At 45.1% G+C, this 26595-nt stretch overlaps 2 protein-coding genes across 5 annotated transcripts; both read left to right on the top strand.

The window, feature by feature from the left end:
• The first annotated feature begins 1386 nt into the window (after window positions 1-1386).
• On the top strand, window positions 1387-16707 carry HORMAD1 (HORMA domain containing 1). The gene is made up of 13 exons (XM_010571226.1): window positions 1387-1419; window positions 1800-1944; window positions 2273-2336; window positions 3977-4013; window positions 4414-4434; window positions 4535-4561; window positions 5277-5344; window positions 7256-7407; window positions 8004-8260; window positions 8928-8958; window positions 13213-13289; window positions 14579-14662; window positions 16627-16707. Exons 1-13 carry the CDS (start codon window positions 1387-1389, stop codon window positions 16705-16707), a joined length of 1077 nt encoding a protein of 358 aa, XP_010569528.1.
• Window positions 16708-18887: 2180 nt separating this feature from the next.
• On the top strand, window positions 18888-25821 carry GOLPH3L (golgi phosphoprotein 3-like). Of its 4 annotated transcripts, none has more exons than XM_010571224.1 (6): window positions 18888-18959; window positions 19001-19106; window positions 19553-19747; window positions 23865-23996; window positions 24184-24298; window positions 24811-25821. In XM_010571224.1, exons 3-6 carry the CDS (start codon window positions 19565-19567, stop codon window positions 25236-25238), a joined length of 858 nt encoding a protein of 285 aa, XP_010569526.1. In that variant the 5' UTR covers window positions 18888-18959; window positions 19001-19106; window positions 19553-19564; the 3' UTR covers window positions 25239-25821. The 4 variants fall into 4 exon arrangements, with proteins under 4 accessions (XP_010569526.1, XP_010569525.1, XP_010569523.1 ...); XM_010571223.1 differs by having other exon boundaries at window positions 23865-24002; XM_010571221.1 differs by lacking the exon at window positions 18888-18959 and having other exon boundaries at window positions 18964-19106; window positions 23865-24002.
• Window positions 25822-26595: the final 774 nt, after the last annotated feature.

The raw sequence follows: 26595 nt of genomic DNA, 5'->3' as shown, positions 1-26595 counted from the left end.
TATAGACTGAAAACCTCAGTAGCTGCACTCAATTTATGGAAACCGTCCACCTTCCACCCTGCCCAGAATAAAGCAATGTCTCCTCTCTAAACATACTCCGTGTGTTTCGGGAGTTACTTTCTGATCAATAGCAATAAGGGTTACACGCTGGCTTAAAAATCCTTTAGTGAACGACAGCTGCTGTGAATCACTTTTGTATTTAGTTGGGCTAAAGAGCTAAGTGTGGCAATGCATTGCTTTAATCCGCGCGCGTAGGTTAGATTAAAACCCAACTTCGCGCCAAACTCCCCTCCATTTTCCTGTGGGGAAAGACAGGCGCTTCGCGCGGCAGCGCTGCGCACGGCCCATCGCAGTGCGTGCCGCAGGGCGAGCCCTGTCCCGACGTTTGCACACGGCCCCTTGCCGTGCGGAGGAGGTGGGGCGAGCAGAGGCCGCGCTCGCCAGTGCCAGAGGGTGAGCGGCCAGGCAGGCTTGTGTCTGTGCGGTAGTGTTGTTCTCGGGCTTGAGGGTTGTGTCTGGTTCCTCACCTTCTGTGGTGTTTTGGCCCTGCCCCTGCTGTTCTTGCCTTTTGTCTCAGTTTGTGGGTGGCCTTTATACCTTGAGGAGGCAGGTTCTCATTTTCTAGGGGTGATAGTGCTGGGAAGGGGCTCCTCTGTTTCTGCATTTCTCTCAAAAGTGCTGAGCTCAGCCATGTACTGAGATCAAGTGGGTTTGTGGAGGCTCAGCTGAGGGGCAGCTCAGTTCCTGCGTGGTCCAGTGCCGACCTCCTGCTTAGGAAAGGAATTTTCCATGTCCTTAGGCATGGATGCAGTTCATTTTTACAGATGGTGGGGAAAGCTTGTCTTGTGGAGTCAGGCACACTGTGCTGAGGGTTGAAGGCTTAATGAAAACATGGCTCAACAAAAAGAATAGCTGGAGAGGGGTCTCTTTCTCCAATACTCACTTAAATTACAGAGAAAAACCAACCCAAGTTTGGAGGTGTTAAGGTGATGGCTCAGCTTTGGCTGGAGGTGACTTAAATGTGGGGAACCTCTTAGGGTCCTTTGAAAATCTGTTAGGCTGGGTGCTAGTTAGTGCTTCAGAGCATTGCTTTCAAAGGCTCATGTTTCATATAAATAGGCACACAATATTCTAAGTGGCACATACTGCAACCTTGGGGAAGGCCTGTGCTGGTGGTGATTAGGTGAACAATCCTGCTCTGTTTCCTTTAAATTATGGGGTTTGTTTGAACTGATACAGATTAATTGTGCAGGAAGTGTTTGTAGGTTCAGGTACTGACTTGTTAAAGCTGAATAGCTACAGTCTGGGCTCACATGCACTTGTGAATGGTGGTCATACATGTGTTAATACAGATGTTTTATTAACAGACAGAAGAGTATCTGCAAAATGGCAACTGCTCAGAAGCAAAGGAATTGTGTGGTATGATTTTCTTGTGTGTTTCAGCACAGTATATTATTTGAATTGGAAAAGTCAGTGGATTTTAACTGAAATAGTGCACCCAGCTGCTGTGTATTATTTATTCACTTGGAAATTACGGGCTAATTCAGTCTTTTAACTATGAATAAAGATGCTTAATAGCAAAATAGTTTGAGTCTGAACTCATGGTCATGCACTTGGTAGAAATCAGCAATGTCCTAAAAATACAGTTACACCAAGTGTTAGTAATATGCTTAACTTTATAAATGATGAAAATCATACTTTTCAATTAATTTAAAATGTTAAGCAGGCATTGTACCGGATTGTAGACTGTACAGGTTTCTTGTTGTGGACAGATATTAATTCTTTTCTTTAACTTTCAGAGTGCAGTTGTATTTCCTAACAAAATATCTACTGAACAGCAATCCCTGATGCTAGTGAAGAGGCTCCTGGCAGTAGCAGTATCCTGCATTACATATCTGAGAGGAATTTTTCCTGAAAGTGCCTATGGAACAAGATACATGGATGGTAACAGGCTGTTTTCATGATTCTTTGCAAAATCTGTTGTCATAGGGTTGTTAAGAAGTTACTGAGTGTTTTTAAAGCCACTTGGTCTTCTTAACTAAAGATAATAGCCATTTTCAATGATTGTAATGGAAACTTCACTAATACATTCATCGTTGAATTTTGTTAGATAGTGGTGATGCTAACTCATCAAAACTATGCCTGCACCTGTTGGTAATGTTAATTTTAGTCTGCTTTTGATATATACTTTTAGGGAATGAACTTCACTTTCTTAGCAATGTAGTTTCATTTTGTCCTAAGTAAATATGTATGCATATATTCTTTTTTTGAGATGTCTGTGTCAAAATTCTGAGGGAAGACAAGAACTGTCCTGGCTCTACTCAGCTGGTGAAATGGTATGTTAATTACAGTGCCTATACAACACTTCCATAGTGTGTCAGTTTTGAAAGATACCTTTCTGGCTGCTTGCAGATACAAAGAAAAAAGTTCACTTGCTGTGAGTGAACAACTGCTCAGGCAGTGCTTTTAGTGCATGGTATTTATTACGTTGACAATTTTTTTTTAAATGGAAAGTCAAAATGTGTGTGTTTTCAGTAGAGATGTAATTGACTTGTACAGTCATGTTTCTAGAAAGGCTTACAACTTGGTGCTTACTAAAGCACAAATCTTTGTTTACAGAATGATTATACTTTACGTTTAGTTTCTGTGGGTGTATATGTGTGCTCAAGGGTGCATGTAAATGCAGAAATCTAACCAGTAGTTCCTCTCTAGTTGAACAGGAGATGCAGTGTTACCATTTTGCATTTTGAATTTAAAGGTCTTGCTCTCAGACTTGTATAAGAAAGCAGTACTGTTGGCCTTTATATTCAAAGGCAGAGTTGTGTCTGGAAATGATAGTCTATCTGCTTGTACATTCACGCAGTTGAGTGTAAGTATGTCATTTGGGACTAGAGGTATTTATTTTGATTTTCTTTCTGCTCACAATAACTGTGAGATTTGTTCATGGCTGCTTTCCTTGTTGTTTAGAAAAGACTATATAAGACCTTTGCCTTATATACACATTCCTATTTTTTGTTGTCTCTATAAAAGTAATCTTTGTTCTTTTCACACTTTTACCAGTTGTAGTACAAGGTAAGGCATTAGAAATGATGCTGCATTCAGGAGAGGGGGTTTGCAGCCACTGTCAGTGTTGAGGTGTTCAGAGATGTAGGTCTGAGTTCTGATGTTAAAGGTGAAATTAGTCATCCGCTCTTTGTCCACGTGCTGTCACTGAGAGAGAGGGGGTAAAAAGGCTTCCTTTACTGTTACCTGGAATTTCTTAATTGATCTTCTGTAGTAGAGGAAACTGAAGCGGTGCCAAGTGCATTCCACCTTACCCTCATGCATCAAACATTAGCAAGGGCAGTGGTCTGGCAGCCTGTGGATGCTGACAAGGAAAAGCTCTCTGGTTTTTGTGGAAAGGGTGTGTGCTACCTTTTTGGAGCTTACAGGTGAGTAGCCTTTCTTAACTCAGCATTGTGTACACACCAAAAACAATTTTTGCTTGTTGACTATATTCAAAAGAAATGTTAGGAAAAAATTAGGGTAAGTTTTGGTTCACTGTTTGACTGTTGTTTACATGTTATATAAAAAGCAAATTGCAACATCTAAATAAAGGCAGTAACACTCCTTTGTGCTTCAGAGATGATGGTGTTCAGCTGAAGCACTTATTTGTAAACTGATTAATGAATACATGTGTTAGAAGGTGTTTGAAAAGGGTAGGTGTACAACTGCATTATGTTTTTATTGATAAATTACTTACAGATTATATTTTTACTTATTCTGCAAAGAAGTTAGGATGATTTGGTGTTACAAAGATAGTCATCACTTGTATCACTACTAATAATACTTATTCCATTATTCTATCTTATTTATTGCTGTAACATAATATTAAGAAGGCTAAGCAAAAATTTCATTTTTGGGGGACTTTTATGTAGTCAGAAGCAAAGCAAATGGAAATTAGTAGTAGATGGACAATATGATTTGATTTTTGCAGGATGTTAGGATGCTATGATGCCTTGCAGAAGAAATACGTAAGTCTTCCAATACAATTTAGCTATTTTAAATGTATTGAATTATTCATTTATATAAGTCCATTGGCTGCCAGTGTAATTATAGGATTTGGGAATGGCTGTGCTTTAATATGTTAAAACAGTTAGCTACAATGTGGGATGCACAGACACTTCAGGATAATATTCTTTGTAAACAAAAATACTTAAAGTCAGGGATACGTAGGCATTTGCTTCTGCCAGTTGAGGAAGTCCTTTCTTAAACAGATAAAGAGTTAAGCGTATGAAGAGGTTTTTCTTGAAACAGGCCTTAGTTGTCTATATTGCTTTCCAGAGCTAGAGAAACAAAACAGTTTAGTAAGCAGAAATGGGCTATGGAATGCATTTAATGTTCTTTTTCTTTCTCTAATTATGTTTCTGACAGCTGAGAATGATTGTCCTGGCAGTAAGTATCTTTCAAAACTAAGGTACACATTTTTTAAGGTAGATGCTTAAAGATATGTACAGTTCTTACTCTGTTTCCTCTCTTTACTTTAAAAATACAGGTCTATACCAATCCAGAAGATCCTCAGGTAAATCTGCTAGAATATTTTACTGGTGTGAAGAGAGCAATGGGCTGGAGCTGGCTTCAACCCATGTATTCCTTCCCTGTGACTGGGGATGCCCCATGTCATGACCGTGTATACAAGCAAGAGTGTCACATTATAAAAAAAAAAAAAAAAATCTTAATATCTAATGTAAGAATCACTAGAGCTAATCAGAATTGCCACATAGTGAATTGCCTTTGAATATCTAGTGTCAGGTTATTCTCAGGCCAGTACAAGAAACCCAAAGTGTTGTTGCAGAGTTAAATGCCTGTAAAGATGCATCGTCCTAACTCTGTATAACAAATTTATGGAACTTCTTTGTGAAAAACGCGGTATGTTTTAACTGACCACTGGGTGTCACTATGTCTGTTACATGTGTGAAACATTTTTGTAGTGACTAAAATTTGAATGAGTATTTCATTCTGAAAACATAAGCTGATGTTTCAAAATATTTTATCATGGTGATTCCTGGAAAATAATGTAGATCATAATTTTTATTTGATGACAATTATATACATTAATACTGTTAATTGTTACAGCATTAGAAAGCTGTATTCAGTGCATGTAAGTGGATCAGACAGGAGTTGGGCTATCATTATTTTCTTTAAATGCAAGGTTAATAGATTACTAGACAGAAGCAGCAGCAGTAGTAGTTTGCTTGACAGCTGATAGTTTTAATAATTACTGGACTTGTTTGCAGACAGTTACAGAATGTTACCACTTCAAATTCAAGTACACCCACAATGGGCCACTGCTGGATTTCAGCAGGTACTGTCGCTGTGATTTTACTTTGCTCTGTAGTTTTACAGTCCATTTCCATACACCTGAATGTAAAAGCTTTGGATTTTATCTGTTTGGTGTTTCCTTTTTTAATTCTGGATCTTAAGACTAATTTTATCAACCTACGCTATTAGCTTAGACTTAAAATACAATGAATCGTTTTGTGAGATTATGGTCATATTTTTAAATATCCACTCAAAAGGTGATTCTTAGTGTCAGAGTCCAATACTCTCTGATCAGGTTTTTTAAGATATTCCATGAGTGGAGGGTGAAATGTTTCATATCAGATTTACTTATCTGAAGATACTTGATGTTACATGGGATTTCTCATTTAGCAGAGTTGATACAAAATACACTGAAAATGCAATACAAATGTAAGCTATGCTTATCAAAGCATAGCTATTGCAATACACAGTTCAATCATGATACCAATGTGATTCCCATTACTGGTCTCTATAATACATTCACGGTCATGACATGGGGCATCCCCAGTCACAGGGAAGGAATACATGGGTTGAAGCCAGCTCCAGCCCGTTGCTCTCTTCAGAGTTCTATTAGTTGTTTAGTTCTTATACTCTGGACTGAGCCACATATTCACTCCCCCCATACTGGTCTGGCTAACTCAAGCAGACATTCATGCACTTCTAATGAACTTGGGGAGAAACATGTACACCACCATTTGATCCACTCAACTGACATAGCTATTTATCTAAAATGAAGGCCATGGTCAGGTCCCCTGTGTGTTGAGATAAAGTCAGCTTTCTTTGCAACAGCTTTGATGGCCTGCGTTACTCCCTGAGCTTCATGGGCACATCACCCTTGCCCACCTCCACTGAGTCTTCTGTTGTAGGGGTTTATTGGTCAGTCACAGCTGCAAGGAAATGACTTATTTAAAGACAGTCAAAATGTAGCAAGTTCATACCTAACAAACTTCTCCCAGCTTTCTTCCTGCATAAAATGCTTTTTAAATTAAAAAAAAAAAAAAAGAAAAAAAAAGAAGAAAGGCTGCAGTCCTGCAGACCTAGGTCCCTTGGGCTGCATTTAGTTACTTACCTCTGAAAGAGGTTGTAAGTCGCGTAAAAAACACTGGTGGAAGGGAATGTGACTCTTGGCCACACCAGTTTTCCTTAGTGTATTAGCATAAATTCATGCCAGACTAATTTGGAAATATAAGGCATAAGCCTGCTTCTCTGACACCCTGCAGGGAAGGAGATAACCATCTGCAGAGGGGTGAGACATTTGAAACCATCACAGTTTAAGGGTATGATTCCAAAAGACAGGGTTACCCAATGAAATAACTCACAGTTGCTTGCCTTGCACTGGCTGTTCAGGTCCTCGGGTGCCACTCTAAGCTGTGTGGCTGTGAGGAGCAGGGGAGTAGAGGGGGGGCATTTTTAGTGGCAGTAAGGTAGGATTTGGGTCACCTGCTGGCAGAACAGGAGCATGGAAATGTCAGAATGCCAAGAGTCACTTAGACATGCATTTTTTTATCAGTAACCATTCTTGTCAAAGTCAATACTGTTACTTTTTTTATTTAAGGGAAAGCAAGTATGTAAGACTTCTCAGAACTGGGGCTTTGAAAAGTATCTACTTTTTTCTTTCTTTCCGATTGGGTGTTTTTTAGGCATTGTGTAATGTAAAATACAGTAGTTGGTCACAGCCGCTGAACCATAATGCTATCATGATGTCCCTGGCTCAGGATTTGATCTTCCAAGGGGCAGAGAACATGCAGGTCATTCAGTATTAGGAATTGCAGTGCATGTAATCTCAGACTTTAGGCAATAAATGTGATGTCTGCTTCTAACACTCATAGTCTGTTAAGCAGTCATCTGTCAATACTAGAAGCAGCTTACTCTGTATAAAAAAAAAAAAAAATCTGAATACTTTGTCTGTTTTTAGTAAGAATAAAAGGAATGATTCCACGATCACCTGTGCAGACACCAGGAAAGCAAGTGTCCTCCTCATTCGCAAGATTTATATTCTGATGCAAAACCTGAGTCCATTACCAAATGATGTTTTCCTGACTATGAAGCTGTTTTATTACGATGAAGGTAGTATTTCCATATTATCTAGATTTATCAACTGTGTTCAGACTTTGAAAACAATTCAACAAAATGTTTTAATGGATAGTCTCTATGGTTGCTGGGACCTGTTAAATGATGTTATTTTGCATGTCTCTGTTTCTCATGACAATTTCTAAAATCCAACGGGAATAGATTTGATCTTGTTATGGGAACACAATCTTGTCAGTGACTTCATTGGATCAAGGATTTCAGTGTGTTTTAAAAACAAATCAAGTGTTCCTGATTATGTTAGGATGTAACATGTTTGCCAGACTAGTTCTAGTTTAGGTGACTATTTAAAAGTCTAGCTCTGCTTTCAGAATGTATTATTGCTATATAATGAAAAATCAGAGCTTCTAGCTCATCTCTTTGCATGTATAAACTGTTTCAAATAGCGTTAATTGGGCTTTGCCTGTTGAGTAGGGGAAAAAGAACTTAATTTACTACAAGTTGAATATTGATTATTCCCCTCCCCCCACACAACTTTTTTTAAAGGGGAAAAGAGTCTTTTTGCTGCACAAGTTAAACTTAATTTTACAAGAATGTGTTTCAGTCTAACACATTTAATGAATTCTTTTCTGCAGTTACACCGTCTGATTACCAACCTCCTGGTTTTAAGGAGGGTGAATGTGAGGGGGTGATATTTGAGGGAGAGCCTATGTATCTGAATGTGGGTGAAGTGCCAACACCTTTTCATATGCTGAAAGTTAAAGTTACAACTGAAAAACAACGAATGGAAAATGTTGATAAAAGCATCCTAAAGCATAGAGAGACTAATGTGCCTCTCCACGTGCTCAGAGTGGACAGAGATGATCCAGAAGAAGAGAACCAGGACATGAATGTAAGAGCGCAAATGTTTTATGTAGCTTGTTGAAATTTTTTGCGATTTATAGTCTAGAAAAGGGCCATTGTTTTACTGCATGTCTTACTATAACATCAATAAAAAACTGTGTTTCCAGATATATTTAAGCAAGACAATATGTCTTCAATACATTTTCGCTTTAATTTTACTGCTCTAGTTAGCAATCTGTCATTCTTAAAGCAGTATTGAACAAGTGTATCCACATAATGTCTGGCAGCAGCAGCAGCAGCATTGTTAGTAGTCATGTCTCTGCGAGACTAGAGAGGAGCAGCAGGGTGAGAAGCAGAGGGGCAGCTTCATGCTGTGGGGACAGGTGCCATTTGTTCAGCTCCACGCACAGGACACAGGTGAAACCTCCCTGGAGCTGTCCCATACTAGTCCCAAGTGAGCTGCTGCAGCCAGGCAGTTTTGACTGGCAATAAATTTGCTGTGGAATCCTCTTGTATGGCAGTGCACATACAGCTAGTAATGCCACAGGTAAAGTTAAAACAAACCCAATTCTGTATTGGGATTTTTCCCTGGGGAAATTGGCCTAGAAAAAAGGACAAAGCGAAGCTTGCTGAAGGCACGAGTGCGTGACAGACTTGTGCATCCTCCTGCTGATGGTAGAGCGCCTGAGATGGCTCTTTGGACTGTGTTTGTGCAGGCTTCAGCAATTGGAGGCATAGATTTCTGGGGTCAGTTCAGGCTGGCAGCAAATACCTTTAGTCATGTTAGAAACTGCAAATATGTGTGCTGATCTATACTGTTCATAGGTGAGATGGAGGCAGAGCTTCAAGGCCTTTGGCTGCTTCCTTTCACAGCTTACTCTGGACCTGTCTGCCCTTTTCTCTTACTGCATACATGGAGCATTTTGATAATTGAGAGTGAACATTTTTAACTTTAGTTTTAATAGGTACAAGTTCTAGCAAAGCATTTTTGTTGGCATGAATCTTGGCAAACTGAGTTTCCTCAGTTAGCATTGGTAGGGAAGCCTGTAGATTATGAGATGGAAATAAACCCCTTGGCCCTCTAAATCTGCATCTGCCTCTGAATTGCTGTTTCACAGGCAATAGGAAGGTGGTAATTGATGCGCTGATAGTATTCTTTCAATATCAATTGTTACAATTTTAGTATTTTTTACAGATGTTTTTCTTGGTAGTTGAATTAAATATGCGCTTGCATTAATAACTAAATAATGCTGAGCTAGTTTGTACATTCCATGTCAGTTTCAATTATTTCAATACAGTTTGTTCCACTCAGAATCCATCTAAAGCTCTGGTCCTAAGCATCTGAGTACAAACCCTCTTCCTTATTTGTCTTCAGTAAGTGATAGACCTTTTTCTTAATCTAGGAAGGTCTTGTCTTGGATAATAAAGTAGAAGATAAGAATAATGTACGTATTTCAGAAACTCAAGGTAACGTTTACATATATTTTTCAAGTCTTCAGTTTGTGCCTCTTTTTCCTGATCTTTCTAAAACCAAAACTCAATTTTCTGACATAGACCCCTATATTAAAATTTACATTCTATTTTCTTCACATACATTGCTATGCTTTTATTTTCTAGTGTGGCTTTGTTCTGTGAAGCGTTTGGTTATCAAATGCACATTTGCATGTTTATGTTCTAAAAATCTGATCTTTCAATCCATTTTATCAGATAAGCTAAATTTAATGGGTCAAATATTTAGAAACTAATTTTGCTGTTTGATTTTTCTATTATTATTGTTGCTTTTGTTCTACTAACGTATTTAATTTCCACATAAAGCTTGCAGAGGTGTTTTGCTCTTGAGTTCATTATTGCAGATTTGAGAAGCAGAATTCTCTGTTCAAAAAGTGGTCCAGGTCTATTTTTCTTTAAATCGCAGCTGTTTGGACTATATCCTCACAGCTTCAGCCACTAAGTAAGTTTAGCAGAAATACAACTTTTAGCCACCTTTTTTCCTTAAGCTCTGACTGTGGTAGGACCATGGTCTGATTCTGCAATGTATACATGCTTCAATCTGTGTGGTTGTGGAGGAGTTGAGACTGTCGGGGCTTGTGTACACAGAAGAGTTTTTATGTTGCGATAGACTGAATGATACCCATGTAAAAATACCTATACATATGATGCATGTTCTTCTGTAAAAAGGAAGTTGTTCATTACTGTGGTGTGTTATTTCTGATAGAATCAGTAGCTTCATCTCAAAATATGTTTTGTTTTATGAATGACTGTATGATTATGTCTGTGCTGCTGGCTATTTTTGTGCCTTTTCTAGCTGCTTACTTTCACAGCTTACTCTGGACCTGTCTGCCCTTTTCTCTTACTGCATACATGGAGCATTTTGATAATTGAGAGTGAACATTTTTAACTTTAGTTTTAATAGGTACAAGTTCTAGCAAAGCATTTTTGTTGGCATGAATCTTGGCAAACTGAGTTTCCTCAAGTAAAACCCTAACACTGTAAAATCTGTCAATGTAAAGCGACACAAACAATGTGAGTAGCAGCAAAAAGCAAATTCCAGCTGGAAGCCTATCAGGCAGCACTTCTCAAAAAGGTACCAAAAACATTTACTTCTGTTTTACTTAAAAAAAAAAAAAAAAAATCATATGACAATTTCAATAAGCAATTGAACTGAGAGTTCTGCAGAGAGTACAAATAATTTTATGTTTTGGAAGCACTCTGAGGACTCTTAACACTGCAAGGCAAAGCTGCCTTCTCCCTTGTTATCAAATAAACAGTTATGCCCTTCCCACTATGCAGGACATTAGGAAGTACCTGCTTATCCTTTCTGATGAAAAACAGCAGCACCTCTCATCGGATTTTTCTTAGCCTTTATAAATAGATAGTTTCTGTGCTGTTTACTTACAATCATATAAGTGTCCTCCACTGTAAGCTCTGAATGCAGAAGTGCCAATAAAATAACTGCCCTGACTATACCATCCTGACTGCAGCTCCTACCAGAAATATGCCCTGGAAGCATTCCACTTTTTTTTTTTTTTAATCGGCGCTCCAAGATGTGGACCCAGACCATCTCCAATTCAAGACATGAGACAGCAAACTCTGTCCTCAGGGATCTCTGTGAGCAGAAGCTTCCCTTTAAGATTTTAGAGAAACTGGGAGGAAAAGCAGAAGAGGATTTATCTTCAGATTCCCCAAGATAGCCCAGGGGCTCCAAGATTGAACTTTGCTACCAAACGAACAGAAGAATGAATTGCTGCTTGTTGATCTGCTCATCTTGGAGATGCTATATAGGAAGCATCCAGACAATACTGGTACCCTTTTGCTGCACATAAAGCATTTCATACATACCAAAGAAAGATGAAAAGAGGAACTAAGTGCCCTTTTTGGGAGAAGATTAAGTAGAGATGATGTAGATGAGTATGCTCAGAAATGCTCTGATATGCTGATGTAAAATAGGATAGTTAAAGGAACACAGTTCTCAAGACTGTGAAGTAAAAAAACAAGCTTTATGACTAAAACTGGGGGTGGGGGGTGCAACCCTTTATTTGGATGAGAAGCCAATGTAAAATGCTTTTTTTTTTTTTCTGTAGCAGATGTAGAGGTTTCTGTGGAGCTAATGAATATATGGCACTCCTAGAAGTGCCCATTAGCGCTGCTGCTTGCTCTGTTCACTCTTCTTAATGCATTTCCCTAAAGTTGCATCTGCTTTGAAATACAACTCTGGTTCTGCAGACTTCAGAAACACCAATTTTCCATAAAAACTTCCAGACACATTGCTTTCCACATAACTATAAAAGCGGCAACTGTGTCAGCGCTGAGGCTTTTGGTCCTCCCAACCCAAACAAGACTAGCAGTTTGTTGGGGCTACCATGGTGTCTTGAGTGCTTGCGGAGGCAGCTGGACAAAGCAAGTTGAGGCTGTATTTTATATTTTTAGAATGGATTGGAGTGTCCTGTCATTCAAGCCCAACACTGAACAGGCTGCGCTGCATATTTAAATAGTGACATTAATGTTGGCTGTGTTTTTTCAGAAATAAAACATGCAACTTTGCAAAAACAGCTAACATTTCCATGCTGTTCAAAAATGATCATGGAAATGTGTAGGAAACGGTATGTGTAGATCAGCGTGCTTATCTTGACAATGCTAGTAGGCTGCAGAACTGGAATAACCACATAAAGCTGTATCTGGTGCTTTTAGAAATTCATGGAAGTTCCAAAACCACGCAAAAATGCAGTGAATTGCTTGTCTTGTGGAGTTGGTATCATGTTTTATTTGCAGGAACTACAAGACACAGGAAAATGCATTTGTCACCCTGAAATTCTTCAGTCATTTCCACAGCTTAACCACAGTCATCTTGAACCAGTTTATGCTTAAATCTGTATACTAGAAAAAAACAGTATGGATTAGAAACAACAGCAACAAAAAAAAAATCTCCAGAACTGACTGCTCATTCTTTGTGGCCTGTTCATGCAGCTGCAGGCAGTGACAAGAGAACTGTAGCTACAGGAACTGCAGCCAAAGTTGCTCAGTTGTGTGTGGTTGGGTTACAAATGGGAGCTGCCTGCTGGCAGTGGGTTCAGAATATGCAGAAGCTGTGCCAGAGTGGCCCCGCAGAGCCATTTGCCCATTCTGCAGTGCAAAATGAGCTCATGAGGCTTCTTACTTGGAAGCAAATCCCAATGTAGGTGAGCCTTTAGCAGTACAGTGTACATATGAGTTCAGGGATCAAGCCCACTCTTCCAAAGAGCCCTGTGTGTAAATCTGTACTACCTAGCATCTGCATCTCTTGCATGCCTGTCATAGGAAGTTGTGATAGGAAATCACTGAATTAAATATGTAAGAGAGTGTAATGCTTGGTGGCGTTAATGACTTGCTTGCACATAGAGAGTTAGAGCCCTTTTGAAGCACCTGTTCCCTGCAAGTGCATGTGTTCCTTGTGGCAAAACATCAGTGTTAAGAGGATGCTAGTGTGTTGTCAACAGTGCGCTTTATTATTTAACTCTTTTATAGAACCAAATTTAACATGTGAAGAAGATGAAGTTACAAAGGCTGGAGGGAACCAGAATCTATATGTTTCTAATCCGCAGGTATGAAAACTGCACTCTGTCTTAAACTTGTACTAAAGCTTTTGTGAAGCTTCTTCCCTACTTTGAGTGATTAATAGGTAATCTGCTAAAGGTTTATTTAACACAGTCAGTATTTTCAGTAATGAAATGCCTTTACATTTTACTTATTGGTGTTTTACAAAAACCAATATTTTAAAGCAATCAAAAGCAATAACAAAAGGCTGTTCCTCTGTGGTACAGTCTTCAAACCAAACAGATGGTCTGACTGTTATTAAGAGAAATGGAAACGTAATTTCCATGTTTATGAACTGCCATAACTAAACACTCTGCCTAATAGAAATTTCTCTGCTAATTCTGACAGACCAGAATTTGTTTAAAGGTTGATGAAAACTTAAAAGGCAGGTTTATTACTCAGACTTAAAACTCAGGCTATATTCCTTGCATATAGCAAAATGGTACAATTTAAATGTGGAGGACTACTTCAAACATAGGTCCGTAAGATTTCTTAAAATGGGATAGCCCTAGGTAACTGTGAGTGACTTACCGTATAAAAATAACTGATGCTTTCATCTGTCAGGGCTCTTTGACACATTCAGCTGTAAATAGTGCTGTTGACTTCAATGGGTATGTTCCTGTATTTAAATTTCAGCTCAGATGCTGTGGTGAGCAAAACCAGAGCTCTTTGCACGCTACGGCACTGAACCCTGCTCTAGCCTCTAATATATATTTTTTTACTGCTGTGTCCTGGTTTCAGCTGGGATAGAGTTAACTGTCTTCCTAGTAGCTGGTACAGTGCTATGTTTTGAGTTCAGTATGTGAAGAATGTTGATAACACTGATGTTTTCAGTCGTTGCTCAGTAGTGTTTAGACTATAGTCAAGGATTTTTCAGCTTCTCATGCCTAGCCAGGGCACCTGACCCAAACTGGCCAACAGTGTATTCCATACCATGGGACGTCCCATCTAGTTTAGGAACTGGGAAGTGGGGGGCAGGGATTTTGCCACTCGGGGACTAGCTGGGTGTCGGTCGGCGGGTGGTGAGCAATTGCCCTGCGCATCATTTGTACATTTCAATCCTTTTATTACTACTGTTGTCATTTTATTAGTGTTATCATTATCATTATTAGTTTCTTCTTTTCTGTTCTATTAAACCATTCTTATCTCAACCCAGGAGTTTTACTTCTTTTCCTGATTTTCTCCCCCATCCCACTGGATGGGGGGGAGTGAGTGAGTGGCTGCGTGGTGCTTAGTTGCTGGCTGGGGTTAAACCACGACATGCTGTTACAAGGCCACATCTATTTTGTGATTTTAGGTTGATCATTTGGCAAGCAGGACGTCTGACCTTAATGTCTCAGAGAGCAGGACAAGAAGTGGAAAGATATTTCAAACCAGCACTGTTAGTACTGTTTTTTCTCTAGTTCTGTTCTTTCTATTTCTGTTCTTCTTTAAGCCTTTTTCTGTTCCAAACAGTGAATAAAACTCTAAGCTTTAATACATTTCATGTTGACAGAATGAAATTCTCATCACTTCTAAAATTCCCATTAAATTCAACACATCTGGATTCTTAGTGTCTAAAAAAATTTGGTTCCAAAGAGTTAAAAGCTGAGTGTGGATGTTGTTAACACAGGTTGAGAAAGATTGATTAGGATTGATCTATATCTTCTTGATAATGTGTTTAGCCAAATTCCCCCTGGTTTAATCCACTGTCGATAGGAGTGTGTGCCAGCAGAGATCCCCCAGATCAGTGTACAGTACGCTTGCTAATGATTTTGCTTGGAAAATACAAGGCCAAAATTTTAACCTCAGCTCTATGACTCACTAATACCAAGAAAAATCCGCTATTTCTTTGCTTAATCACATTGCAGCAGATAAGTCTTGTAGTGGATGCTACTTGTGGGGAGCCAAATTCTTCCAGCCTTGCACAGGTGGATGGGAAGTTGTCTTCAGGGTGGAATTTGGCCTTTGAGGATGGCATTGGGGGCCCCCATCTGTGTGTTTCTGCTGCCTTTACCAACTCAGCTTGGTAGCCTCAGCTTTGTGAGGCTCTGGGGGGCCTTCACAAGACCTCAACATCTCTGTTACTTGTGAATGTTCAGGGTTACTGGTAGGTTCTTCTCAGAAAAAGCTGTGGGGTGAATACTACCATTCTAGTTAAGTGCTCTTCATTTAGAGTCAGGAGGGGAAATTACATGTCTGCGAAGGAAAATCATACCCTTCCTGTCCCTGCTCAGAAAAGCGCTTCATTAATTTTTAGCGCAGCAGTTGTGTTAAGGATTCATAATGTACGGCTCAATTGTTGCCAATAGTTTTCTCCTAAACTAATAGTTGCCTTATTTCTGTAAAGGCTGATGGAAATCAAGCTTGGGACCATGCAAAATTCATTCCTCAGCAGAATGTTCTAAAGAAATCCAGAAGAGAAATTGGTCTGTGTCTTAAAAATATCTGTGTGTGAAAGCTGCATGCAAAAAGGGCTGTCAGTTTGCAGCAAATTCATGAAGCGGAGATGTTAAATTCAGAGTATAGAACTAGTAGATTCAGTCTTTTTGTAAAGTACTGCTTACTGCCGAATACAGGTTTTTTTAATTTCCAACCCAGGGTCATATGCAGTATTTTTTATGTTGTTCACTGATGGGGGTGGGGATGGGGGGAGAGGACATCATTCTGTATGCTCACTATCACTGTATCTTTCTTTTAAAAAAAGGTTTTGTTAATGGAACTTAATACTAGAATTCAAAGCACAGCAGAGCTAAAAAGCAGCTGTGCTTTTAAATGATCAAAAGCACTGCAGAGTTAAAGGCTAAATGTCATCTTTTCACACATGTGCAAGTCAGAAATAATGGGATTAAACTCAGTAAGGCAAGCCTGTCTGGTGCTGAGCCCCCTCTCCCGTTGGTACGGGGCACTTGGCTGTTGTGCAGAGCCCTCCTGGTGCCACCTGGCTCTGCACTGTCTGGAGTTGGGGCCACTGTGTTCGGTCTCAGCTGCCCATGGAATTGAACTTCAGGTGTGTTGCCTCAGTGGAGGGGGAACAGCCTTCATTATGTTCTCTTGAAGCTGTGACACACAGGAGGTCCTGCCCTTACAGTATAAATACATCCCAGCCCTCCTTCAGTAATTTGGAGGGAGGGTCAATTCTGCCAGAAAAAAATATCCAGATGTTACTCCAGGCTTAGCACCTCTGGGCAGGGACCAGGTAATAGCAAGGTTGAGCCAGATAGTTGACATGCAGCTCTCGATGCATCACACAGCTGTCTTGTTTGGGGTGGGTTTTTTCTGTGTTAAACTTGCTAATGCTACGGAGCAAGCCATGGTCTGTGCTGTGTGGCAACGTGTAATGGAGTATTTATTTTCCCTTGGCAGGTTCATCAGTTTGAGCTCTCATCTAGTCAAGATGTGCTGCCAAAAAGGAGAAAGATCAGTGAACCAAAGGAGCAGTTTTAGATAGCCATCTCCCCTGCTGTTTGTTTATAGAGTTCTTCTCCGTACCACTTCCATTTTGTTGTTTAATGTGAATGTTCATATTTAAATATCTTTTGGGGATATTTTCTGTTCTATTTGTAGTCAAAATGGAGGGTATTTTAAGGAAAGAAAATCTGTCGAGAAGCCCAGCTGAAGAAATCAGAACTTATTTTTTATAGGAGGTCGCACCTCATCAGGAAAGAGAGAAGGTACCTGACTACTGATGTAATTGAGAAAATTTCTGTTAACAAAGGTGACTTGGGAGGTTTTGACTCCCTGCTTATAGTGTTTTTAAATCCTGATGGTGATTGTGTAATGTTCATCACCCACAACACAAGGTTTCATCAGTAACTTTGGGCTGTATTTCAAAAAGCTGAGGAACTCCTTGTCCAGAACCTGCCTTATGGGGCACAAAACCCCTCAAGTCTTGGGTTAATTTCTAGAGCTTTACATGGCAGGTTGAGGAGGGCTCTGTTGTCAGTTACAGCAATATTACATTTTTTGCTTTTACTACTGGAACAGTTAGGGGGGCTTAATTCTTTGCATTTCTTCCAGACTGAAGGCAGCAGACCAGTTTGTAAAAAACCAAACATTCTTCATACCTTGAATTACATATTTCATGCCAGAATGCAGGAATTTCTGTACAGCTGTGATAAAACATATGTAATTACAAAGTCTTAATCTGTGGCAGGCATCTGTGAGATTATTTGAAGAACCCACATGTAGTTAAAATGATTAATTGCAGAAGTTGGACATGGGGCCATTTCTTTTTCTGACAAAAAAATGTTAATTTTTCCTGTGCTGTAAATGAATTGGACTGAAGCTGTTTCTGCATGGCAAAGAGCTGCTGCTGTCTTTAGGTGGGAATAGCTGAACATTTCTTGACATTTCTGACTTCTAACTTAAGAATGTCTTTTTATCATCCCTCAGTTAAAACAATGTTAACATTTAGTTGCTGTGTATTTCTTTACAGCGTGGATTGGCGTGCATACGTTTGGGGGCTTTAATGAAATGCGGGTAATACTTGGGAGCTCTAGATCTGTAGGCCGCGGCTCCTTGGTCTTGTTCCAGCTGCTGGTTCTCTGGGGCTGACCCTGTATGGGATGATCAGAGCAGGGGTGTGTGGGCAGCAGGTCGGAGCGAGGCAAGAGCGAATTTGGCAAAAAAAGTTGAAACGGGGCTTGTTGGTGGAAGCAGCTGTGCGGGGCAGGCACTTGCCGAGGATGCGGGTTTCTCTTGGGATCATCGCATTGAAACGGATCCCTGCGATTTAATTGGTGAGGACTGCTGGTGCCTTGGGCTGGTTCAATGAGCTTGGCTGTGTGACTGTCGATTAACGCATTTATTTCTATAGGCTGAGAGAGTTGGGGTTGTTCAGCCTGGAGAAGAGAAGCTTCTGGGGAGACCTTACAGCAGCCTGCCAGCACCTAAAGGGGCCTACAAAGGGGCTGGAGAGGGACATTTTACCAGGACAAGGGGTAATGGCTTTACACTGAAAGAGGGTAGATTTATATTAGATGTAAGGAAGAGATGTTTTACGATGAGGGTGGTGAGGCACTGGAGCAGGCGGCCCGCAGAGGCTGTGGATGCCCCTTCCCTGGCAGTGTTCAAGGCCAGGCTGGATGGGGCTCTGAGCAGCCTGCTCTAGTGGAAGGTGCCCCCTCCGCCATGGCAGGGGGGGTGGAACTCGATGATCTTTAAGGTTCTTCCACCCCAAACCGTTCTGCGACTCCACAGCCGAGAGCTGCCCCGTCCTGCCGCCCCCTCGCCCGGCTCCGCGTGCAAAGCGGCGGGGTGCGGGGGGGGGGGGGGGGCCGGCAGCCCCTCCGGTCGCGCCGCCTTCCTCCCCAGGAGGAGGAGGGGCGGTCCCACCCCCGGCCGCTGGCCGCGCTCATTGGAGGCTGCCGGCCGGGCGGGCTCCCATTCGCCGTCGCCGCGGGCGGGGCGGGGTCCCCGGAGCGGAGGAAGCCGCCGGGGCCGGCAGGAAGCTTTTCCTGTCCGTGGCCCCGAAGTTCGATCGCCGGGGGAGGAGCGGGGGCGGGTTGAGAAGGACCCGCCGGGCAGGGGTAAGGTCGGGGGAAACATGAACCAAAACAAGGGGTTTGTTTCTCAGCCCTGAAACTCTCGGGGGACGGACGGACGGACGGACGGACACACGAGGGCACGGCCGTGTCCCCGTCGCCCCCCGGCCCCGCTTGCTGTTTTTGCACATTTCGCAGGGGAAAAGTTGTGAGGTCTTGGTTTTTTGCACATTTCGCAGGGGAAAAGTTGTGAGATCTTGTTACTGGTGCGTGGGCTGTGGGGTGCTCGCGGGAGGTTCGGGGTTGGCAGCGTGGGAGCGCGAACCCGAGTGTGCAGCTCGTTATAACGTCCGTGAAAAGGCGAGTGTCACCCGCGAGCGGGTCGCCCCGGGGGGAGGTGGGAAAGAGCCGTGCCAAGGCAGGCGCTGCTTCTGCATCGCCCTGGAACCGAGCCGGGTGTCCCACGTCCCGTGTGGGTGCGGGACCTCGTCTCTGTTGTGGGCACACGGTCGGGAGGTCCCTTGGGTGCAAGGACTCGGCTGTGGCTCAGATCTGCCCTGATCTCCTTGAATGTACATTCATCTCCTCCAGCGTCTCAGGCAACGAACGAACAGCCGCTCACTATCAGTGACTCTTGTACGGCCATCCTGGGAGGGGTGAGCTGAAAATTCCTGGGTAGAAGGGACGAGTGTCCCTTGTCCTTGTCTGTGCCTCCCTGGAGCCTGGGTTTTGGGGCTTGGAGCTTAGCACTGTTGCAGTCCATAGTGTTTAGAAACAGGGCAGACCTCTGTTCTCTGTGTGCCCAGCCGGAGAGGGAGATGACGACGCTAACGCACCGAGGACGGCGTGCTGAGGCAGGAAGGAACTTGGACAAGAAGCCTGACAGTGAGGAAGATGCGCCTGCGGACAGAGACCTGAATGACGATGATCCCGGCGACTTCAAAGATATCCGCCTCACGCTCATGGAGGAGGTGTTGCTCCTGGGGCTGAAGGACAAGGAGGTAAGGCAAGGCAGGTGTCTGCGACAGCTGCATGTGCAGCGGTGGCAGCACTGCCTTGGTGTACCTGGAGGTGAAGTTCTCAGTGTGCAGCAGAAGGGATCGTACGAGTTCCTCTGAATTCTGTTCAACAAAGCCTGCCTGCTTAGCGCAAACCACCTTCATCTGTAGCTTAAACTGAGCTGTGGTGATTGCTTGCAAGTGCTGTCCCACCAGCCCTGCCACAGGGACTGTAAGAAGCAGCTGGAGGCAAGGGGTGCCTTATGGTATTGCACAACTGCCATTTGCAGAAAAATGGTGGGTTTGTTCTTTGATGGGGTCAAAGACGTGGAGTAAAAGGAGCCTCACCTTGTGCATCAGATGGTAAATGTCCTCTTCCCTAGCCCAAGTGCACTTTCTTATCCAATACACAGGGACACTCTGAGCACTGTTTCTACTTTGTTAAAAATTGGTGTGAAAAATGGCAGGGGCAGGTTCTGAGAGAAGATGGCAAGGTGAGAGAAGGCAGCTGGACTGGGGGTTGAAAGCAGGTGCAGGATGGGTCTGAACACAGCAATGGCAAAGGAGGTAGGAGCCACGTCTCTGTTTTCAGGCTGGTAATTTCCTTAGCCGGGTGGGAATGGCGTCGTGCAGCTCCAGGCTTGAGGGGGTTGGGACTGGATGGGAATCTCTGCTGGGCATTTGTCTTACTCATGTGTGCTGGCTTTCCTTGGCAGCAGTGGACAAACTTCACAGCTGGTTATATTCAGGGAGTTGTTCTCTGCCGGAAAGGGACTCTGGTCAAATGGAATTGTTTTGTGCTTATCAGCCAGTAGGAACTTGTTTCTCAACTCTGCCTAGAACGAGCTGGGGGGAAGGGAGAAGACATCTTGTGTCGAGTTCTCTGAGCTGCTTGGCTCTTATCTACTGTGTTGGCATGCCTTGTCTTCTTTAGTGCATGCATCATCTTGATCTCTTTGGGGGAATCTGATGCTGCTATTCCTGTCAAGCAGATGGGGAAATCTAGACCAGGGAGAGCTAACCAGTTGCCCAAGGTACTTCTTGGGATGATAATGGGAGAGGAGAGCCTTAAACACAGATTTTTCAGCTCCAGGAGCACTCTTCCTCTGAGCCTGTCTCCCACCCTGAGGAAAGGAGATGCTGTGGTTGTCAAAGCTGTGGTAGATGGGCCACCTTCTCTTTATCTGTTTCTCTGGGTTGAAATTAAGCCCCTGTGAGGTGCCTGAACTTTTTTTTCCATAGTGCCCTGCTACTGCTGAGTTAGTCTGAGCTGGTGCCTTGCTCTCACATAGACCTGCTCAGGCCATGGCTTCTGACGTGGACCACAATCACAGATCCGGCAGGGAAGAGATGTGGGTTGTGTGAGTTACAGAGGCTTGTAGCTGTCCTGTTTAACAAACCCAGATAAGATCTAAGACTTGCTGGGCTGAATAGGAAGTAACAGGATGTAAGAGTCGGGTGGACCGTGACACAGGAGAGCAGGGCTGTAAAGAGAACATCACGCAAATAATTTTGGAGCAAATATTTGAGAGCAGCCTAGGAGCGTGGCATGGTCTGCTTTCTTCCTGGGCTATGTTTAGCGTTCTTGGCTTGGTTAACGTATTCCTGGGAATGGTCCTTCAGCCACCTGGAAGTTATGAGAGCACAACACATATGAAGAAAACTTGTCACACTTTCCTCCCCCCACCCCCGTCTCCCCATTCTGTCCTTCTGTGTTCCTCTATCTCAAAAAGAACACCAGAGGCAGCAGTAGCCTGGCCGTGAGCTGGGCTCCCAGGTACTGGGTTTTCCCAGCCCTGTTGTTCATTCATGGTTTGATGATTGGGAAAAAAAAACAAGACAATTTTAGCCAAATCCAATGAGGTCACACTGTAATTTCATTATTTTAAGTACCAGCCTGTCCCCCTAGGAGAAACTGGCTGCACGCCAGCCTGGCTTTTGTAACCAGTCTGATTCCAGAAGCTGAAAGTAACCCAGGAGCTTTCAACTTGTTTGATTTCAGACCTCTTAAAATTTTCTAGGGGTAACGTGCCTTCCAGCCCAGTAAATTGAAACTTTCAGCCACCTCCACACCCTTTTCTGGAGAACGTGTTTGTAAAGGGCGAGTGCAAAAAACAGTGTGTCTCCTATGGACAGAAATCAGCAGGAGCGGGATGAAAGGTTGCTTTGTCTTTCCTCACAAGGAAATGAAGAAAGCAAATAAAGATTTTCATTTTTTTATGGTTCTCTGCTATGCAAGCTGAGCAACCCGGTATCCAGATGCACTGTATAAACAGACACGCTGGGGACAAGAGTTGACCCGTGCAGACTGTAAAAACTTCCATGTAGGAGGGCTACATATTTTCAGCCTTTTTTCCTTAGGAACGGGGTGTGTTAGGTTGCTTTGTCTGGAGACTCCTGGTAGCTTTTAGACCTGCCCTTTCTCTCCTCCTACCCACTCCCTCCAGAGAAAAAGAGCAACGAAAAGGGAGTTACGAACGGGCTGTAGTGTTTCTGGTGTATTGGCGTCCCCCTGCAAACAAGCACATTGTGACTTTGCATCCTGCTTGGCTCACCCTTCCGTTGGGCCCATCTCAAACCCCAGCACCTGCCCCATTCCCAGCCCTGCTGCCTGCATGGACAAGCCTCTCCTTGCAGCCCTGCCTGCTGTCTGCTTGCCCTGAAATCCAAGGACTGCTGCCTTGCGTCTGTGCCACAATGCAGCAGTCATTGGGCTGGAACAACTGGGCTTTGTTCTAATCAGGGGATAAAAGACGAGTGGAAGAAGGGAACGGAGAGGGCGACTAGGCTGTCCCATTGCTTCAAGCCAAGGTTATCTGTCTCCCGAGAAGCATCAGTTGAACGTTCTTAAACCTCAAGGGACAGAGACTTCCCTTCCCTGCCCCCTCCCTCCAAGGGCAAATCGTTCCTGGGCTTTCTTGTCCAGATGGTTATTTCTTCCTGGTGCCAGCTCCAATCTCTCTGGCTACAATTTTAGCCCAGGACTCTGTCCCATGCACAGTGGAAGTGGGAACTGGCCATTCCTTTCCATTCTGCTGCTGCCTTTTATGTGTCTGACCCCCCTTACCCTATTCTCCCTCTGTCTTCTCTTCCCTGGACTGAAAACCCCGATTCAATTGCTGGTTCCCTGTGGGTCATACTTTCCAGACCTCTGCACCTTCCTGTTGCTTTGCTGAATGCCTTAACAATTTTGGAGTTTGTGCTTCTTGGGGTGAGGACCCTGTCCCATGGCAGGCTCAGAGAACAGGGCTTGGGGCCAGGTGTGGAATGTGCCAAGTCCAAGCAGATCTGGTCGGCAGTAGTCCTAGTGCTGCACTGCTGGTGGGACCCAGACTGCTGCACCCCAGTCCCAAGGTGCCCACTCTGGGGGGGAGAGGTGGGATGTATTTTCTTGTCCTTCATCCCTGACTGGAAATCTCTTGCAGAAGTCTGCAGGTGGATTTGAGCAAGGGACTGGGGAAGCTCTTGTGCCCTGTGGTGGGAACAGGGGCTTGCTGCAGCCTGTGCCCTGTGGGACAGTGCTGTGGGTAGCAGGGAAACTCTTCTTCACAGTACTGATGAGCGTTTTTTTCGTACAGCTAATGACTCTCAGGGCACACCTGGAGCTAGTGGGGGCTTTCTTCAAGGAGAAGAGCAGATTTTGCCTCCTGTTTCCCCTGGGCATGTCTGCAGCAGGTGCTGAGGCAGGGCAGAGCAGAGCTCATGTCGCTGGTTGCAGCCTCACGGCAGCAGCAATGTCCTGTGGCCAGGGGCTTGCCAGGGGAAAAGGCCCCACTTTTCTCATTTTCGTTTGGATTTTTTATGATCCAGGGTTGGGTGCAGCTGCCTGGCCAGCACTGGGGTGTGCCGGATGGTTGTGGGTGCAGTGGGAAAGGCACAGCCTGAATTGCTCAATGTTTACAGGGAGGTTTTGGGCAGGGAGGGGGTTAGTTGGGGCTGCCAGGCACTTTTCACCTGGTAGGGAAAGTCCTTTTCTCCCTTTGGCCTGGGAGGCAGAGCTGTTAATGGGAGTTAGGAGAGTCACCTGGGCAGGGCCAGAGCTGTCCAGGAGGGGTGGAGGGCTCAGTAGAGTTCCCCTTCCCATCTCTCTTCTCCCCTTTCTGTCCATCCTCTCTCCAAGGGCTACACCTCCTTCTGGAATGACTGCATCTCTTCAGGCCTGCGAGGTGGTATCCTCATTGAGCTGGCTCTGCGTGGCCGGATCCGCCTGGAGCCGCTCTCCATCAGGAAGAAGAGACTGCTGGAGAGGAAGGTGAAGGTGCTGCAGGAGCTGGGCTGGGGGCCTGATGGGCTTCAGGGCTCTGTCCACTCCAGCTGAGCCCTCTGGCAGTAAGCTTTGCTGAAGCAGTGCTGCACGCCAGGGCAGGTGCCATTCCTTCAGGAAGGGAGCAGTAGGTCTGCATCCAGCCTTACGCCATGTTTCCACTTTGTCCTTCCAGGTGCTCTTGAAGTCAGACGCGCCAACTGGTGATGTCTTGCTGGATGAGACCCTCCGACACATCAAGGCCACGGAGTCTGCAGAAACGGTGCAGACCTGGATAGAGCTGCTCACTGGTAGGGCCAGTTAGAGACGCCATCTCCCCAGCTCCCTCAGGGCCTGTCCCTGCCACCTGTCCCCTCTCCATGGCTTGGTCATCCCCTCACTTCACTGGAGATGGGCAGGATATGGACAGCAGAACAGGGGAAGGCTGAATGTAGGGGCAGAGAATGGTTTTCTGGGTCTTTTTTGTTAGGAGCTTGGTGGAACACTTGGACCTCACTCCCCATTGCCTCTTTCTTCATGCTGAGTCTTCACTGAGTCTGGGGTCCAAGGTCCTGGATAGAAGGGGCTTTCCAAAGGGATCTGCCCCAGGCTGCTGTGCCCTGTGGCCATGGAGAGCTTTGCCAGCTTGGACTGATGGGAGAAGTGGGTCAGAGTCAGGCCAAGGGGGGAAGGAGGGTTCCTGCAGCAGGGACTGGTGTCTGTGAGAGCACAGATGGTCCTGGGCTGGAAGCAGCCTGGGCACTGGGGTTGGGTGGCAAAGCTGTCGCTGCCCCAGCGTTGAACGGGGTCTCCTCTCCTGCAGGGGAGACCTGGAACCCCTTCAAGCTGCAGTACCAGCTGAGGAACGTGCGTGAGCGCATCGCCAAGGCGCTGGTGGAGAAGGGCATCCTCACCACGGAGAAGCAGAACTTCCTGCTCTTCGACATGACCACCCACCCTGTCAGCAACGCCACCGAGAAGCAGCGCTTGGTGAAGAAGCTCCAGGAGAGCATGCTGGAGCGGTGGGTGAACGACCCCCACCGCATGGAACGCAGGACTCTGGCTCTCCTCGTGTTGGCCCACTCCTCAGATGTACTGGAGAACGTTTTTGCCAGCCTGGCAGATGACAAGTACAATGTGGCAATGAACAGGACCAAGGACCTCCTCGATATGGACCCTGAGGTGGAAGCTGCCAAAGCCAGGGGCGCAGAGATGATCTGGGCTGTCCTGGCAGCCTTCAATAAGTCCTAAAAAGCCCCTGAACCCCCCAAACCAGCTGGGTGGCCTCACCCTCTCGATGTGAAGCCAGGTGTATAGGGGCATGGAGTTCCTGCAGCAGCGGGTGGGCTCAGGTTGGGGGGACCAGGAGGTTTTGCTCTCCCCCCCGGGCAGGGGTGGGAGAGTGAGAGCCCACGTGTGTGGGCAGGTCTCGCACTCCTCCAAAAACTGGTGCCTCTGGGGAGAGGTGGCCGTGCTTCTTTGCTCCCCTTCCAGTGCTCCTTGCCCATAGGCTTCCTTCTCAGGCCAGTGCAGAGCTGGGAGGTGGCAGAGCTCAGCTCTGCCTCTGCATGCAGGAATCAAGCCACTCAGATGGGCCAAACCCCAGCAGAAATGGGGCTGTGGAGCGGCCTGTGCTCCCTGTGCACAGGCTTGTGTGGCTATCTCTATGGCTCCCTGTTCCACACACAGGTCTTGCCTCTGAGCTGCCCGGGCAGCACAGATTCCCCTATGGAGCATGCTGACGTCCTCGTGGTACATGGTATGGCCAGGGGAGCAGGCAGGGGTCTGGTTCAGAGGGTTCTGGCAGCTGGGACCACCCCATGCTGGGCTGGCACAGGGCAGCCCAAAGCCCTCGGTGCATGTTGCCATTGAGGAGCAGCTCTGCAAAGACCGTGGAGCCCTGCCCTGGGCTGTGCCCCGTCGCACACCTGCTCCTTCTAGTAAGAGGAAAAGTTAAACTGTGAAAAAAAATTTTTCTTTTTCTTTGTTCTCCCTTCCCCTACCACTTTAATCTCCTGTAGTTCATTTAAATGTTATTTCTCTACTGCCCGAGGGAGTCCTGGGTATTTAAATCCGTCTTCTGTAGTTGCAGTGGGTGCAGCTGCCCGTTCTGGTAACAGGGGTTGCATCTGAAGGGGCTCTGGCATGGCAGAGGGGGTCCTCCGGGTTCCCAGAGGTGCTGGTGGCACTTGCATCGTGAACTTGCCGGGTGGTCTCAGCTGCTGCTGCCTGCCTGCACCCAGCCGGGGGTCTGCAGGCAGCCGGGCCGCGTGCCATCTCCCGTCCCGCTTCTTGTGCGGCCTGGGGGGCACCTTGGGCCTGGGGGGCACCGGCGAGGTGCCATCACCCCGGGATCCATTTGCCTCCCTGCGTGCCCGTCCCCTCCCGGCCCTCCGTCTGCCTCGGCTGCCCGAGGGCTGTCCCTTTGCATCTGGATGCTGCCAGAGGGTCCCCAAAACGCGTGGGTGGGGGAGGGGGTCCTCCTCGCACAGACGCCTCTCCCCGCCCCCCCGCGACGGGGCCGGAGCGGTGTGTCTCCGGGGGTCACAAGCGCACACGCAGCCGCCTCCTGCCGCCCCCCCGGGGTCCTTGCTGCCTGCAGGAGCCG

Source organism: Haliaeetus leucocephalus, unplaced genomic scaffold (assembly GCF_000737465.1).
Source record: "Haliaeetus leucocephalus isolate CR32 unplaced genomic scaffold, Haliaeetus_leucocephalus-4.0 Scaffold311, whole genome shotgun sequence".
NCBI lineage: Eukaryota > Metazoa > Chordata > Aves > Accipitriformes > Accipitridae > Haliaeetus > Haliaeetus leucocephalus.
This window is presented reverse-complemented; position numbering and strand designations above follow the sequence as displayed.